Source organism: Meleagris gallopavo, chromosome 10 (assembly GCF_000146605.3).
Source record: "Meleagris gallopavo isolate NT-WF06-2002-E0010 breed Aviagen turkey brand Nicholas breeding stock chromosome 10, Turkey_5.1, whole genome shotgun sequence".
Taxonomy (NCBI): domain Eukaryota; kingdom Metazoa; phylum Chordata; class Aves; order Galliformes; family Phasianidae; genus Meleagris; species Meleagris gallopavo.
In genome coordinates this window covers 3,656,517-3,673,804 of record NC_015020.2, presented here as the reverse complement: position 1 = coordinate 3,673,804, position 17,288 = coordinate 3,656,517, and the positions used below count along the sequence as shown (strand labels likewise).

General features: G+C 38.9%; 2 protein-coding genes across 3 annotated transcripts in view; both read right to left on the bottom strand.

Moving 5' to 3' along the window:
• Positions 1-6,270, bottom strand: part of ABCA4 (ATP binding cassette subfamily A member 4) — a 48,079-nt gene extending 41,809 nt beyond the window's left edge. The window contains exons 1-3 of the mRNA XM_031554763.1: positions 6,187-6,270; positions 2,118-2,211; positions 1,620-1,761 (exon numbers count right to left, since the gene is read on the bottom strand). Coding sequence (XP_031410623.1) covers positions 1,620-1,761; positions 2,118-2,211; positions 6,187-6,252 — 302 coding nt within the window. The 5' untranslated portion in view covers positions 6,253-6,270. The remainder of the gene's footprint in view (positions 1-1,619; positions 1,762-2,117; positions 2,212-6,186) is intronic.
• Positions 6,271-14,118: 7,848 nt separating this feature from the next.
• On the bottom strand, positions 14,119-17,268 carry LOC104912258 (rho GTPase-activating protein 29-like). Of its 2 annotated transcripts, none has more exons than XM_010715597.3 (4): positions 16,935-17,268; positions 16,742-16,850; positions 16,325-16,444; positions 14,119-15,988 (listed from the first exon to the last, which is right to left on the bottom strand). In XM_010715597.3, the coding sequence occupies exons 1-4, from the start codon at positions 17,211-17,213 to the stop codon at positions 15,090-15,092; spliced, it is 1,407 nt and encodes a 468-aa protein (XP_010713899.1). In that variant the 5' UTR covers positions 17,214-17,268; the 3' UTR covers positions 14,119-15,089. The 2 variants fall into 2 exon arrangements, with proteins under 2 accessions (XP_010713899.1, XP_010713900.1); XM_010715598.3 differs by having other exon boundaries at positions 14,119-15,934.
• Positions 17,269-17,288: the final 20 nt, after the last annotated feature.

The window sequence follows — 17,288 nt, the reverse complement described above, 5'->3', positions numbered from 1 at the left end:
AAATGGTCCACTCAGCCCTGCTCAGCTGGATAAGTGACAAAATTACCAGATAAAGAATCCTCCTCCCTCTCTCAGTTCAGACCCTTCTAATGTGGTAGCAGCTTTTAAGTACTTTCAAAACATTTCTTCTAGGAGAAGTGGGAAAAAACGGCAGTGCCCAGTTTTACCAAAGGCAGCTGTTCTGGGTTAAGACATACATTTCAAGCAAAGATGCAGTCAGGTCCTGTGTTCATAAACAAGTATGAAAAAATTCTTATTAGGAGCAGAGGTGGTTAAGCACATCTAGGAACTAGATGTCACAGGCTTCTTTTCCTTCTGCTGTAGAACAGAGATAGAATTTGAACAGTGCTTGTTAAGAAGCACTGCATTTCTTTAACAGCTATACTTTCCATATATGGAATGTTAAGTCTCAGTCCACAAGACTTTTTTAGCTTACAGGAAACAGCAAACAGGAAGGACAAAATTCTTTCAGAAAACACAATGTATTTGCTTCCTTTGTAATGCACTGAATTTATTCTGATTCACAAAGAGACAGTTCACTCTGCAATAAGCAACTGAGAAAAGCCAGAATATATATATAAAACAGAAACTTTTAACTTCACTGTGTGACTGGCTGTACTCTCAAAAAGCTCAGTTGATTATTTTAAATCCTGTTCACTAGGAACAAAACATAAAAATCTAATTTAACATCAAGCCATGGAATTAAATGCTACCGGAGCTTTGATAGCACTGGCATTGCTAACTCGAGAAGTATAATCATTGGATGCTCAAAAGGGAGATTTGGAATTATTTATTTTCCTAACCAGTTTTCACTCTGAGAGTCTTTGTCCGCTATATGCTGTCTTTCACAACTCAGCTACAACCAACAAGGCAATGAAGCATTCCCACAGCCCTTTTTCATCAACAGTCCAGAAATCTCCCACCCTCCTGTCTTATTAATAACCTTAGTATCTGAAAGTTACTATGCTGGTTAAAGTCTCTCAAACGTATAGCCAAAACAGGTGCTGTATGAGAAGTGGTAGAGCAGATTTTCTCTTGCTACTATTTCATGAAAGCCCTCATTCAGGGGTAACAGCTTAACTCATTAGAAAAGAAAGTTTAGAGATTTCATACTCAAAAATATTTATCTTGAAACAGTCAATGAACAGTAAGCAATAAAAAAGATGATTTTATATCATTTATATTTATATTTTATATCATTTTTATATCATTTTATATCATATGAATACACGTTCTTAGAGACTAGTGGAACTAAACTCCTTTGAAAAAGGCATCAACCTATCACTATGAGCTCCATTCTGACATCGCTGATCACTGTTGGAATGAAACTGACTTGCTAGAACACTTTTTTTTTTTTCTTTTTTTTCCTTTTAGTAGTTGCATTCTGTGGTCCTAAATGCTCCCCTTTCCTCTTTTGCTTGCAACACAGAACAGTTCTATAAACTATCCTCAGCACACTGAAGGATCAATCTAGGCAGGATGAAGATACTCCATCCTCTCTCCTCATATCCCTAATGAGATGCCAACAGGTTCAATAGGTGTCAAGGGCAAGCTATCAGCAATTGCTTAGCAGGCCTGCATTATGGCAACCCCCATTTTAGACACAGAGCTCTGCTTACATGGAGTTGTTGTAGTTGGACACAACACCTGGACTCTCTCCACGGGTTGGGTTTCGGAAACAAGGGTTGTTCATGTTACAGAAGATACCTTGTAACCATGGCAGTGTTCCTGCGGACGGCATTGCCTTGTTTGGGAAGTGACCTGGAGTATGGAAAGAAAAAAAAACTGTCTCTTTTCTGATGCAGTCTGTGTGAACCTTAATACTAAATACTATTATGGGCTCAACATATTTCTCAACAACAAAATTATAACTACCTACAACTTGAAAGAATCTTGAGACCTTATGTTAAATCCAACCATGAAGTACCTCAGGAGAACTCAAGCTTTTATTTCACTCACAATTAATTCTCTCAATATGTGGCTATAAATAACTAAAATCCTTGCAGCAGAGCGTGCCTTTTTGACATTAGAGAAAAACACTTAGCAAACAGGCCCAGTGTACCTGTCCGAGATGTTCGAGGCATTATCTAGCATAAGACAGTATTAAAATGTCTTACATTCATGTTGGCGATATAGTGGATTAGCTTTCCTCAGCCAGACCAGGGCAAGAAATAATGACAGAGGCCATATAAGCTCCACCAGAATACGAAGCTGAAAAAAAATAAATATAATAATCTATTCAAAACAAATTTTACAGATAAATCCTGCAGAGAGTCACTACAGATTAGAGAGCTGAGACCTTTTACCACAGTGACAATGCCTAGTGCAGCATGTGCCCATGGTTATCTCTCTCCTATTCCACCACTTTGAAAGGACACTCAGAAACAGCTAGGATTTCATCAGAACCCTGTGAAGCATCACCGTCAACTCAGTGGCTTCCTCACATCTACTAAAAAAGTGTTTAAGGATACTGACTGTGATAAAAAGACATAGATAGTACTAAGCTGCCAGGCAGACTAGATGTAGATCTAAATAGTTCTTTCACAACATGGATGACTATAAAAATACAGTAAAACAAGCTATGATGCAATAGATAAATAGGGATTTTATCCATGCTTTTGCATTGTTGTCCTCATTAGTAGGCTTTTGGCATAGTGTGTGTACCTACAGGTCAAGACTTCAGCAAAAGCCTACATTTCTCAATCTTTACTTTTGCCTCTTTTCAACACCACTCACTTCAACATTATATTCATTTTCTAATACTGGTGGAAATGTATACATTAAAATCAAGTGCCTTATTCTGCCTTATTTGACAATGTGTAAGAGCCCATCCAAGGCCACTTTACTGCCCAGGTCTCTCAATACACGTAGACATCAGTTGCTAGCCATGATGAAAAAGCCAACAGCACTACTTCACTGTAGAGCAACATCCTGCCTGATTTTTCAGGCTGTTTTCTCCACTCCTGTTTTTCAGTTCTATTATCTGTGTGTTTTGGCAGAGGTTTGAAACTACAATCCTTTGATCTTGTGACACAAGCTTTGGGCTCTTAGAATCAGCTATGGGCTTTTTGTGAGCATTTGCACAGCATTTTTTTCCTCACCCTACAAGAGCCAGGACAAACTCTTTCCAAAGCTGGGTTGTAGTACAGGTGCAGGAAAACCCTCACTGCCCCCTTTCTTTTACTGTCTCTTCCACCATCAGATACAAAATATGCAACACTAATGCATACAGTAGAAGGATAAAAAAGTAGAGTCACATACAAATGTGGGTTTTGTTGTTGTTTGTTTTTCTCCTTTTTCAGACTGAGGCATGCAGGGCAAAAAGTACTCCACAGAATAACTAAGAACAGGGTTTTGAAGCTGTCCTACTTTTTCCACTGTAACTCTAACAACTTTAATTCAGACCAGCTATGATTCTGGCAAAAAAAGTAGAAAGATTTACACCAGGTAACCGTTTCCTATTTCACACTTCATCTCAAGGTTGTTGTTTGTTTGCTTTTTTTAAACAAATGGAAAAGAAAAACAGAAAATCCCATCACCTAAGAAGTTATGATGCCTCATATTTTTCAAGTCAGACAAAATCTTGCTAGCAGTAAAGGGCAGATGACCAAATTGTTAGCCTAGGAAGTCTGCCACTGCACAGCTGTACAGCATTACAAACTGTTCTCAATACCAAGTGTGTCCACAGGGTCTGATTAGCAACAACTTCCAGCCAGTAAACATGATGCCTGGGACAAGCACTGTGCAAATCAACTCAAGAGGAATAAGAACTGGAGAAGATTACTCAGTTGCTTTTGTTGCAGGTAAAACTAGGTTATTGCTCAGAAGGTGGATCTTGCTCCATTCACAATAAACACAAAATCCTCAGACTTGAATTCAGTATTACCTTCTCTCTGAGCTAATTAGCTAGGGCGGGACTGAAGGCTAAAGCAAAAGGAAAGCTTTCATTCAAGTTGGTAAACAACTTGTTGTGTGTGTTGTGTGATGAAGACAGATAAAGAGCTGTTGGCCCTCTGATACTTTCCTGTAGTTCTTTTTTTCTCTTCTCTTGAATTCACACAGCTATCTCAATACCCACTAGGAAGGCTTAGAGAGCAGTCCATAACCCCACAGAATCATGAGATAAAGAGCAGAAATCCTAGCAATACACACAGAGACATGTAATATCCACATGGATCTGTGATGGATCAAGCTTAGTGATATGATTCTATATATCTAATGAGCCTAAATTGGCTGTGGATCATCTGTTAACTGTAAGGAACCCTTTCCTCTTGTGAATTAGAGTAAATGGTGAGCTATGGTAAAAGACTGGGCATGCCTCCCAGTTTATGGTACTGCATGGTGGTTGCCAAAAACAAGGCTGATTTTCCCAAAACACATTCTTGTAGCTGCTTCCGATGTTACAGATTTTTGTTTTGGCTACCTTCTTTGTCTGAGTGGACAAATAAGCAAGTAGATTTGTATAAGCAAAAAATAGAATAATTTTTACTCAGTTTTAAAATTGTTTTGCCCTTCAGAGAAGAGAACATATTTCTTCTTACTTAAAAGCTAGGAATGATCACCACAGAAAGGGACTCTCCAGCAATACCTAGAAATTACAAAGCTAGCAGTTTTGAAACTTCTATAGGAAAAATATAATTAAGAAAAAAAATTCCTAAAACACAACTAATAATTCTAAATGAAATGTCTGAATAGGTTTGCTAAAAATCAAATAATATTTCACACATTGAAAACACTGAGTGCAAAGACCCATTTGCTAAAAATTAAAAACTATGTTTCAATTCTCTCAGCTTAACCACTCAAAGATCAGAAACATTTTCTTTTGTTGAGGTGCATGTTTTTCTGAACCTGAGAGTCAAGCTATGACAATTCCTTGGCCATCAGTAATTAGTCTAGTTTAGCAAAGGTGTCCTTATACCTGGTGTAATTTAGGTTAAGTGTGGATTGGCGAATTTCATACTGCATTAAAATACAAGTTGTCAATGTTGCATGCATCAGCTCTAGCTCATAATGCAAATTGTGAGAGAAAGTCTGCAGGGAAGATATGAAAGAATGCACATTCAATTTGTCAGTGGCAAAAAAGAATCAGATAACCCTTTGACCCTGTAACTTTTAGCTTGAGTCATTAGGAATGTCTTTAAGAGTTATAAAAGCAGACAAAAAAGCTAGTGCAGTTTTACACAGTAACATTTTTGGTATTTAATATCAATCAAAATCAAGCAAGCAATCACATAAACATGAACAAGAAAATGGATTGGAAAGTAGACTGTCTCAGCTCCATCAGCAAAATAGCTATAACTGTTAGAGGGAAATTCCATCTGGTTTTGACCAAGAACTGAAACACCTCTGGATATATTTTTTGTTTTAACTCTCAAAATATGATGGCACAGAAAAAAAAAAAAATCACGTCAGCATAATTAATCATTTCGCCTCATCCCCTGGCTCATTTTGACACTGTTGATCTTTGTTATCAAAGCAGAACAGTCCCCTTGACTGCTCCAGCTGCATACAACCATGTGCTCTTCTTTATTATTTTCAGTTTAAAGTAGGCAATCTTTCTCTGTAGGAGCTCACAGGAAGCTTTCCCTGCAAATTAACTTAACAGAAGTAGTCATAGTATATTTGAGTATATCAGAGGACCAAGACCCTTTCTGGAGGTTTTGAAACCTCCAGAAGAAAATTTGGCTAGGAAATAGAAGAAAATGAAATACGGTAGAAAGTTATAGAAAAATCCGCTCTGAGTTTCACAAGAGCTAGAAGGATTTGAAAGGATTCAAAATACTTATGACTTTCAATTTATTTATCATGCTATTCAAGCATATTAAAAATGAACAATTTCATGTGAGTGTTAGAATCTAACTAGACTCACATCTGGGAGCAGTTGGGTCTGAGGAACAAATCTAAAATTAGGAATGAAGTCTCCCTGAACTGAGCAGTGCCCACAACATTTTCCCAACCTGACAACTATTACCACCAACAACTATTCTCCTTGTACGTTGTTCTATTTAAACAAACAAACATTTCTCTATGCTTTTGAGTTAAAAACGGCTTTGTAAACTGTACCAAAGAAGATCCCAGACTTATCTGACTGAGGAATTTGTTGTTTTTCTAGGCTGAAAGATGTTCCACTAGTCTTCATCCAAGGATCTGCATGTCCAAAGCTGAAGTCCAGTAACAAAATTTTACCTTTTGTCTTTTTCGGAGGATCCAGTTCTTCCAGAGTAGAAGTCTGATTTGCCTTAGGAAGCCCATTCTTCTGTATCAGCTGTCCCTGGTAACCTACAATAAAGGACGCATCAACATTTTTTTAGCCAGCACTTCAAACTGAGAAAAATAACAGTTTTCTGTTCTTATTTTAAGACTATGTTATCATAGAAATTTGTTCCTGTCATTATCCACTTCGCTTAATTTTGCGCTAGATACACTATTATACATAAAAAACCTCTGTCTTTCCTTTGTTTGGAGACTGTTTCCTGCAGCACATTTTATCAGCATCAAAAAGCAGGACATAGGAAAAGCATTTCTTTCAAATGAAAAAGTGTCACTAGCATTGATTCCAAGGATTTGCAAGTAATGCATGCAATTAATTGTTGCAGCACTTATCAAATTAAATCAGTGCTTTCAAACTAATTTTTCAAAGAAAAGATGAATTTACAACCGGACATTAGATTAACATTAAAAATTAGCTAGAATCAGTCTTTCTATTCAGGCACCGTAAATGTGTACTGAGTAGCACAGCTTGGAATGTATTTTATATAGACAAATTAATTTTGCTGCAATTTAAAACAAAGAAATGCAACAAAAACAACAAAAAACATACCCAGTGATCTCAGATTTATGTACTTTCAAATAAAAAACTCCCAGAACACTTTAACGGGGATTTGATTGAATTTAAATCATTGTATGATCTGCTTTCTAGCCTCATGCCATATTTTCATCACCACACATTTTACCTTCAAAAGGAAAAAGAGAATTGGAAATAAGTCAAAATAGGTGCTTTTCAAACATAGGGACCTGTTTTAAAACAAAGAAACCATTTAAACTTGCTCTCTATATCAGCTTCATACTTACGGCTGCCCTAAGGGAGTTAAATGATTAGAGAGTAGTTTCTTCTTGAATGGTTAGTAATTGGGAGTAAGTGAAAAAGGAGATGCAAATTAGATATTAGAGGACTCTTTGTAATGATAATAATTATGACATAAACCTGATTGCTGGAGGTTACCCAAATCTCTATCAAGAACTGCACAGACTGCTCTAGATTTGATGGTTTGTTGAGACATTCTTGTCACTCTCCTAGAATTTTTTTTAAAATACCTATTAAGTGGGAGAGATTTTGTTTGGTTTTAAGAGGCAAGGCTTGGATAGCACATCAGAATATACCAGCCTAATCTTTCAATATAATATTAGTTGACACAAAAATTGGTAATATTTCTTTGATAATTTCAGAAAATCATCTCAGGTGCACATTTTAGATCACCCAGGAAGGAGGAGGACAGCACTGGGGAGAAGGACTGGCATGAGTCCTTACTAACCTTACTGGAAAAGGTTCCAAAAAACATGAAGATCTCTTCTGGCATACTGTGCACGTAAAAGGTCTGGATCAGGATATCTGAGACCTTGCTTAGCTATAGATGGCTGTGTTGCTTACTGGGGATCAAATAACAAGACAGCAAGTCTACAGAAAAAAAACCTAAACATACATAAAACTGATGGTGACAAAACTTGCAGCATTTTCTATGTATCATAGGCTAACCATTTCATGGAGTTTTCAGTGTCGCTTCAATTGTAATGATTGAAGTTCCACAGCATTACAGGAAGTGAGATTAGTTATAAAATACAACTGCTGTTGCAAAAAGTGAATAGATTAACGTAGCTGGTTTGAAGACGTACACGTCTTCCTCTGGCGCAGCTTGAGGCCATTCCCTCTAGTCTTATTGCTGGTTACCCAGAAAAAGAGGCTGACTCCCACCTCACCACAGCCTCCTTGCAGGGAGTTGCAGGGAGCAATAAGCTCTCCCCTGAGCCTCCTCTTCTCCAAACCAACCAATCCCAGTTCCCTCAGCTGTTCCTCATAAGATTTGTGCTCCAAACCCCTCTGCCATCTTCCTCAGAGCTGACACTAGGAAACCAGCTCAGATCGATCACTTGGATTCTTGCATGTAGACTAGAAATAGAAAAAACTCAAATTTAGACACTAGCATTCACCTTTTTTTCCTCTTGTACTCATTAATTGAGCACATCATACTCTTTGGACATTCACCCAATCCAGAATGTTTCTGAGCAATTAACTGTTGGAAGGGCCTAGGGTCCAGGAAAAAAAGATAGGCTGAGCTTCAAGACAAGACTCTGGCACTGATGTTGTTTACAGCAGCTCCTGCATCTGAACAGACTGATGCCTTCTAAGAACATTCTCACTTGGAAACGATCCTATATTTGCAGCTCCAAAGACCACCTTGCTATTGCCATTAAAGTGGCACCTGCAGTTCCTTAGGAGTTCCCGTTGAGGTTCTCTTTGCTGAGCTGCTTCCTGATGCTTTCACATTACACTCAGGACTCTTGAACCTGTTGCTGTTCTCAAGAATGAATCCTACAGTTAAATAAATGAAACAATTTTCTTCCAGCTCCTCTTACCCTTCTCTAAACTCCACTCTGCAATCTTTGTACAACTGCTGTGAAAGCAAAAACAAGCCATCATGTCAAGGCCATAAAATCTGTACTCTGCCAATGGCTTGGCATCTCCACTTCTTCCTCTTGGCTCATTAATAAACTATCCAATATGTTTTTTCTATCTCACTGAGAGATTTCCTCGTAGTGCACAGTCTGTCAGCTCATGTTCCTATGCTGTGTTAATGTATAACATACATGTATTATCCTCTAACTTCCAGTCTTACAGTTAGCAAAAAGAACAATCACAATGTAAGGCCATAAATGGGATTAGAATTGCCAGATAGAATGCCTGTTAACACTTGCCCTAGAAAATCTAGTTTTTTTTTCTGATAAACTTCAGATTCTGTAGCAAGACAATAAATAAGAAGTAACTCATTTCCAATCCAGAAATATTCTTTCTTGACTGGGCATCACTCAACAGGACTAATATAGAAATACATGGTCAGAGTTTAACTCTACTAATTTATGTAGAATAAAACTACAATGAAGTAATGGAGAAGGTCCATGATAAAGATAGTACCTAGAAACAGTGCATTGAGAACTCCACATGGGCTTAGCTTCTGAAGTGATTAGTCATGGTGTAGATATATCTTCATTCTTAAAGGCAGCAGCATTCTGCCCGCAAGACCAGTGATGGCTTGAAACAACTGCAATTAGGAACAGTACAGGCATTTAGAAGAAATTTCAGTTACAAAAAAATGAATTTTAATAGTAAAAATATTAATGTCCCTCCTAAAACTGGAAAAACCCCCACACTTGTGAACTTATTCAGCTTTTCAGAAGATAATGCAAATCAAGACTGCTAATATTTAGAATGGCACACACTTGCTGCCTGAAGATAGCAGGTTTAAGGGATGTGATTTATACCCATGGCACACATAAATCTACGTTTTACTAATTTTGCTTTTACAGGAACTGGCTCTCCTCCCTGGGGGCTCAGTGTGGGGATCTACAAAACCAACAAAAACACTGAACTGTAGAGGAAGATTCTTTCAAATTCCCAAGCGCAGAAAAAAAAAATAAAGCCATTTATTCTCTGGCTTCCCTTATTTTTTTCCTAACAGTTAATATTGTAGATACAGTATACTACACATTATATTCTATAGTATTCTATCCTATGGAATACAAATACTAATACTACAGAAGAATGATTTGTGGCATATATTCAGAAAAAAAAGGTACATACACTGTCGGCAGAAGTAAAAGAATTAGTTATATCAGTCTTTGCTCTAGTCTTACTACATAGCGCAATAAAGATAAATGCTGATTTTAATTCAGAAATAAATTGGATTTAAGTTAATCAAATTTCTTAGAGTTCAATCCTGTCTCAAAATCTCTAGAACAACACCCGAAGAAAGAAGCAAGAGATAAAAACAAATAACAATTAAGTCATAATAAAGGGCCTTTTCTTTCTTCTTTTTCTGGCTTCTGAGATTCAGCAGGGAAATACAGTGACTTTATATGCTATCCAGCAAAAACGCCCAGGTTATATTGTAGTGTTACAACTGGTACCACAGAAAGGTGTCTGTGTTAGAAATTATTTCTCGGCTGATAATAAAGGAGACAGACGACAATAACGACGTGAATGAGATACTTCTGTATTGCATCTCATGTTAGGTAAGAGGAAGGCCTAAAAATGAGTCAGTTTCATGTTTTGACTGGCTGCCAACAATAGCTCCTTCCGGCTTAACCCTGGAGGTTTCCCAGAACATTCCTTTTCTCCAAGCAGTCAACAGGAGTTAGCAAAGGTCCTCTTACTCTGCTGATATCATATCAGTCACACCTTACTATCAGAAAGTATCAAGAATTTCTCTTACCTACAGTATGTTACTGCTTTTGGCAGAAAAGTACCCCTGACCTCCAGTGGTACTGACATATCAGACTTGCTCTGGTAGCATTACTGTCAGGTTAGGAATAGCTCAATGTGCAGTTTATTCTTAAATTGTTTAACATGATAAGCAGGCACTGGCCTCGGTATCTTTTCAAGCAAACTCAAATATTTTAGACCTAGGACTAATACAAGTTATTTTAAGAAAATAGTGTTTTTTTCTCCTGCACAGTACACAGAAACATCTCTAGCAGATTAAACTAATCTTCCCCAATTAAATTTTTACATCACAAAGCTAACAGTGGCGTGTATACGTATATTTTTTATGTTCAACAACATCAGCAGTGCCTTGTGGCCCACTTCTGCTTACTAGAGTGGGATCTTCGAAAAATAAACACAGAAAGCCAATGTGGGGCCAACCAGCTCACATGGAAGGAGAAAATGTGGTTCGGCTTACAGAACACACCGCGCACTTCCTGCATAGCTCTACCTACAGTTGCTGCTGGCAGCAGCAAAAAAGGAGGTATTCCATGTCTGTACCAGAACTTTGAAAAAAGCTGTAAGTGGAAATGCAGATTTGATGACAGTCTTTGCATGATGCTTACAGTAAGTGCAAGATAATGTTCCCTGTGCTGTGTGTTTTTGAGCACATACCTGAAAACATACGGTCATGTGGTATACGTGCTCTGTTAGAATAAGTCTGTGACTATGTTCCTTACAGAAGACAAAAGCAACAACAAGTCATAATGGTCACTGTGAGACATAATTAAGCATGATCGTTGCCTCACCTACAAGTGCCATAATTGTAAACAACTATTTTAAATGCTAGTATAGTATTTGTTCTTCTATTTCTTGACTTATTTCTGATTTTTGATTATTAAGTCAAATTTGGTTGAGTACCGTTTGTGCAGCAAATTATAAAAAACATCCCTAGTAAACACTCCAGTAAAGATTTTTCTTTAAAAGATTTCTCTAAAATTATTAAGAATTACCACAAAGATAGCTTTGAATACATGCATGCATGTACTGGTTCTATTCATGGGCCAACATTTTCGACTTTCAGAATGCTCTCCAGCGTCCCAACAATTTCTTAGTTGATTCTTTCCGCCACAGAGAAGGCTGTTCCCAGGCAGTGCCTCACTAGCAAGGTAACATGATTAATGGCTAACACAACTTAGCTGAGGCAAAACTATAGGAGTGTGTGTAAGCATCTTATACAGAGAAGTGAATAAATAGATGTGTGCACATAAAGAAAACTGCATCTACACAGACAGAATGGATCTTCTGAGTTAAGTTCTGCATTCAGTTATCCTAAACTCCTGTGGAAAACCCAAATGAAAAATTGCTCAGATTTTTTCCTGATGTGTTTCAGATAAGGCAAGATTTGAAGGACAAGAATATGCAGTTGTGTCAAGTAGATCAATTTCTTGTTATGGCAGCTAGTGAAAGAATTACAGAAAAGAGAAAGAAAGGGAAGTGAGCGGTGACACTTGAACAGATGGTAAAGAACAAGATGCACAGAAATCAGTGTACAGAAACTGGAAGAAACTGTACTGCTCGTAAGGTTACAGACAGAATGACTTCAGAAGTACTGGCAAGAAATCAGAGAAAAGCCACTTAAACTTCCTTTTGAAAGACACACATTTCTAAGAATCAAAGATGATGAGAATCTAACAGATTCCTCTTTATTTCAAAACAATCAAATGTGGCACCTTAAAGAAGTCCTGTGACACGCAGGCTTAGCAATAGACTAATTACCCCTATCTACGCAAGGCGTATCATGGTTAAACACACAGCATAACAGGCACAAACTCAAAAGGAATGCTTTCTACATCTGCCATAATCCGATTTACTCACGTAGACACTCAGCTACCAAGCAGGAGCTGAGGAGGGAGTTTTTCTCTTCCCTCATACTCACCCTTCTCAAATATTTCATGTTTTGCAAGATTTAGGATGGATTTTTTTTTTTTCTATCTGTGAGTGAGAATTCTTTTAAGGATTCCATTCAATTTCTATTAGAAATTGAACTCATACCCCTTTACAAAGAGGAATGGAAGTACAGATATAAACTTTAGTTCTAAAGCCTCCTGCTGTGCGATGTATTTCCATGTTGACGTTTAAATAAAATAGCGTTAGTTATAAGTATCAGAACTTCCCTACTTCGCTAATGAAAAAAAAAAAAATGACTTGTCCCTTTTTCCCAACACAATTAGTCTGCCTCCACTGACAAGCATGATGGCCTGACAGAAGCACATCTGTAGAGCAGAACAGTGAGAGCTCAGAGCCCAGTGCCCAGACGTGGTACCTGCACATAACTTCAGGTGAGCTCCTGAATGCAGAATGAAGGCACACTGACAGCTGCAGCACATCGGGCACTGCCACAGCACATCTCAGTGCAGCCTCATCCCAAACCAGTCAGGTTTGCATGCTCTGGGATCCCTGTGTTGTGAACCATAGTAGCGTGTAGAGGAGTCACTTTAAAAAATATAAACACGATCTAAAATAAAACACAGCAAACACACACTAGCAGCATTTACAGGACATTTCTTGTAAGCTTTCAGATGACCCATTCAGGTCTCTACTACAAAAGCCAATTAGTTCATAGATTTGCAAGCATAAGGACTTCTCAAATACGAGCAACAAAAACTGGAAACTTCACCTCAAAAGCTTACCTCATGTGTGAGCACTGCTGGAAGACCAAGGTTTCTGAAGGAACGTCCAGCTCTGCTGCAAAGAAAGCCGTGCTGCAGGTGCCGAATGACACCGCTCAGCATAAGGAGCTTGCCTTAATCCTGCACTCCGTGCAGAACAGCACAACCCAAAACTTTCAGTTCCTGAATAAAAATCCTCCCTCTCTGTTGGTATGAGCACACCGGCACGACGCCTTATCTCCTCACAAGCTGATACTCTGCTAAGATTTTTCCTCAGATGCAAACAAAACTTGCCTTTGGAAAGATGCCGTCATAAGGGCAGCTCTGGCGGCTTTGGGGGCCCTGCTAAACAAACAGCTGCCACAACTAATTAGGTCAGGGAGATTGTGCTCTGCCAAAGCTTTAAGAAGGATGAGGCAGTGCGGTACAACTTCAGAAAATCTCGTTACCGAGCAAACGCGGCGCAGGAAGGTTCCCGAAGGCAGCCGCGGGGGTCGTTCACACCGCGCCTCACTGACTGAGCCGCCGCAATTAGTCGTGCAGAGGCGATTCGAAACAACACATGGAGAAATTTGCATCAGAACCAAAACGAACGGGGGGCCATCACAAACACTTCCAGTCGGTCGAAAGGAAAGCCCGCGTTCTTTCCGCGAGGCTCACGGCCCTCACGTCCCTCACGCCGCGCGCCCCCTGAGGCGTGCTGCACGCGGGCGGGAAGCGCCTCACCGCGCCGTCCCAGCACAGCCTTATGGCGGGGTCAGCAACTGACAGAAATCTCGGTCTTTAGAAAGTACAGTGCTAAAATAACCGCGCTATGCAGCATCCGAGAAACGGTCAGGTTAACGGTAATCTGGTTAAGGGAAGCGTGCCCCGCCCCCAAAGAGATACAAAGTACTTACCATCGCAAAGGACAACGGTCCGTGTTTTAGTGAATTACAGGATACCCAGATAGAAAAACCAGAGTCACTGAACTGTTAACAAGTTAATATATTTCAAAGCAAATACAACAGTGTACACGTAAAAACCATTTCATACAAAGTGGAAACCATTAAATGCACCTACTGCTGTAGGTTTTTGGTTATTTTCAGGTCTTTTGCTGAAACTTGGAAGCCATGCTCTTCATTTCAGTTGCACCAGGTTAAGTGAAACTGATCTATAGCAAGCAAACCACCGCCGTTCCATTCCGCTGTTTTTCGCACTGCTGAGTCTCCCCACAAGGGCACCCATGCAAAAGGACTGTGCACGTTTGTCCCACTCACTAAGCTACACAAGAAACCAGATGTGGCTCAGTTGCTGCTTCTGAATGGCGAAGCTCAGTAAGTGCATCCTTGCTGTACAACAAAAAAAATACTAAAGTGACAACATAGAGAACCGGCAACAGATAACCACGTCTGCCTAAATATACACATATGATACATAATAATGGGCCATGCTGGCCAGCATGTAAATCTGTTCAGGGACAAAGCCTTAATTGCACAGATTAGAAAACTGAACAAATGCTTTTATAGAGTAAAGCACAAGCTTTGGTTTATGCTTAGACACTGAATACCAGGCCTTCAATTTTATTAATATAACATCTATTATGAAAAGTAGGTCATTTCACTGCTACATGTGATAGTCATTCCTCTATAGTTAAGCACTTCATTCCATACAATGAAATGAAGCTCTATCTATCTTACTCAATGAATCCATTTGCTGTATCTAGACTGGGGATGCTATAAATCTTTATGAAAATCCACTGAATTACAAGAAAAAAATTGACTCATTACCATCACAATTCCACACCCCCTCCCCTCCACTTTTAAAAGGCAGCATATATAAAAAATAACTCCCATATGGCACAAAAGTAGGATTCTCAAGGGAAAGCAAAGGATAAAGGGTCAAAGTGAAGCTTTCCCTGGCAAGGTCAACACATTGCATTCAGTCCAAGAGGAATTTGCACCCTATACAAAGTGAGCTTCCCTGTGTTCTAGCTCTTGGATTCTTTTTGGCCTTAGTCTCTGGTAAGCAGGCTTTAGATCTGCAGAGTGAGTATCCTCTGAGCCAGTTTTTTGTTCATTTGTGCTTTGTCCAGGATTGCCTGATGAAAGCGCAGAGCTCCTAGCCAGTTTCACAGTATCCTGCTGAAGCACAGAACTGGCACTGGTTGATGCACAAACTTTAGCTTGTTCTGCTGAACTCTTTTCACTTTGTTTGGATTTGTTAGAAGGAGGTTTATAAAATGTCCCTGGCGGTGGTTGCAGTGTTCTTGGTGCCCTGAAGGCAGCAAGAGGATGGGCATCTGAACTGTTCGCATCTGTTGCTGTCCTTCCTGACCTGACAGAAAGAGAATATGGCTTACTAGGAAGAATGGCATTAGCTGAATTGTTACTACACGATGAAGATAAGGCACCTGCAGTTCCACTCTCAAGTGCTCGGTTTTCCTGGGGCACATTTGTCACAATCATTGCTGTCCTTGCTGTGATATCATACTGTTTATATTGCTTGTCCCAGGTTTTTTGCAGCATCTGAGTGTCACAACAAGAAAGTCTGCAGAATGTACTGACAGCAGGGAGTGCCTTAACCTCCGAAACTTCTTCAATAGTAGGGCTTCTGCCGAGCTTTTCTGGACTTTCAGCTCCTGCGTTTTGTGAATTTCTCTCATTCAAAACACAAGGAGGAAGTATTCGGTCTACAGGTAAGCTCACGGGGCGAATAACTGGTTTTGTCCTTGGAACCCGCAATGGAACTTTGGTAATTTGACGATTAGGTTTTGCAGGAAATAAGTTAACTTTATAGCTCTCTTCACCTGCAGAAACAAAAGAATGGCTGTCTTTTTCTGAGGCTGGATTCACAGCATTACCTAGAAACACATAAATAGATGTTACTCGAGTATTCAGAATTTTTACAAACAGAATGCAAGCTTCACCAATGACCCCTTCACAGCTGGTACAGTAATGGGATAACAGCTTTTAGGCATATCCTTTACTCATTACTAAGAGTATTCCACAAGAGCCAAATATTAACATTTCAATAATGTTAAAACAGATAACGTACAGACATGACCAAGGAGGAAGAAATCAGAGACAGCACACTATTTTATATTATTTTTTCTTTTGCTAGTGGTTTACTATTCCTCTTTATTTTTAAATCTTAAAAAAAATTTAAGATTTTAACACTTCCAGATTTTGCACTGTACCTGGCTCTTTTCGAGCAGAAATACGAATGTCCAAAGTGTTGGATGCTGATGATTCTAGTAGAGAATTACTCTTTCCACAGCCCTCTGATTTAGCTCCACCAAGTTGCACTGACACATGTTCTGGAGGAAACAGTAGTCAAAACACAGTAATTACTCAATATTGGTTCATAGCATCATAGTAGATTGCAGAAACACATAGTCACCACATCTTTATTTATTTAGTTTAAAGAGAAATCACAACAACTCATTGTTGTGTTCTCTTAACAAGTACTTTAAACTGATTCTTTACAACATTTTTATTTTAACCAAAAGCCCTTAAAAAGGTGTAATCTGCCTATGAAGAACAGCAAGCACTATGATCTGAATAAACCAGGACTGCTACTTATTTACCAACTCAATACATAAAAGCCCACTAACCAGTTACAGATGTATCTACTTGTTCTTTTGCATTCTTGCTATTGTTTGATTCCAAAAGTAATGCAGTTGTTTCTGAAGCTCTGTTTTCACCTGGAGCTATTAGAACACCCTGTTAACAGAAGTCAGAGCAAAAGTAAATGAGCACAAGGGAAAAGACATTCCTCCCCAGAAAAGTACAAGAGAAGTGACTCACTTCCTTTACAGCAACAAATGACTTCCTCTGTTGCTGTGGTTCCCTCTCTTCTGCTGATAAAGCAACTCTGACTGTAATGGCATTTTCTTCAGTCTGTGATGTGCTCAGAAATGGTTGCAATGAAACATCAAATATCTTCTCATAATATGTTATGAGCAGCTCCACTACCCGGGCCTGATATGGATAATCCACAAGTGATGATAAAGAAACTGTAGCATCTGTTTGGCGTGGCCTGATCAGAGTTGGACCAAATATTATGCCAAGGTTGCTAGCTGACATTTTATTTTCATCAGACTGTTCTGTAACCCTGCATAAGGAGAGTTGGAAAAAAAAAAAAAAACAAAACCTCAAGAA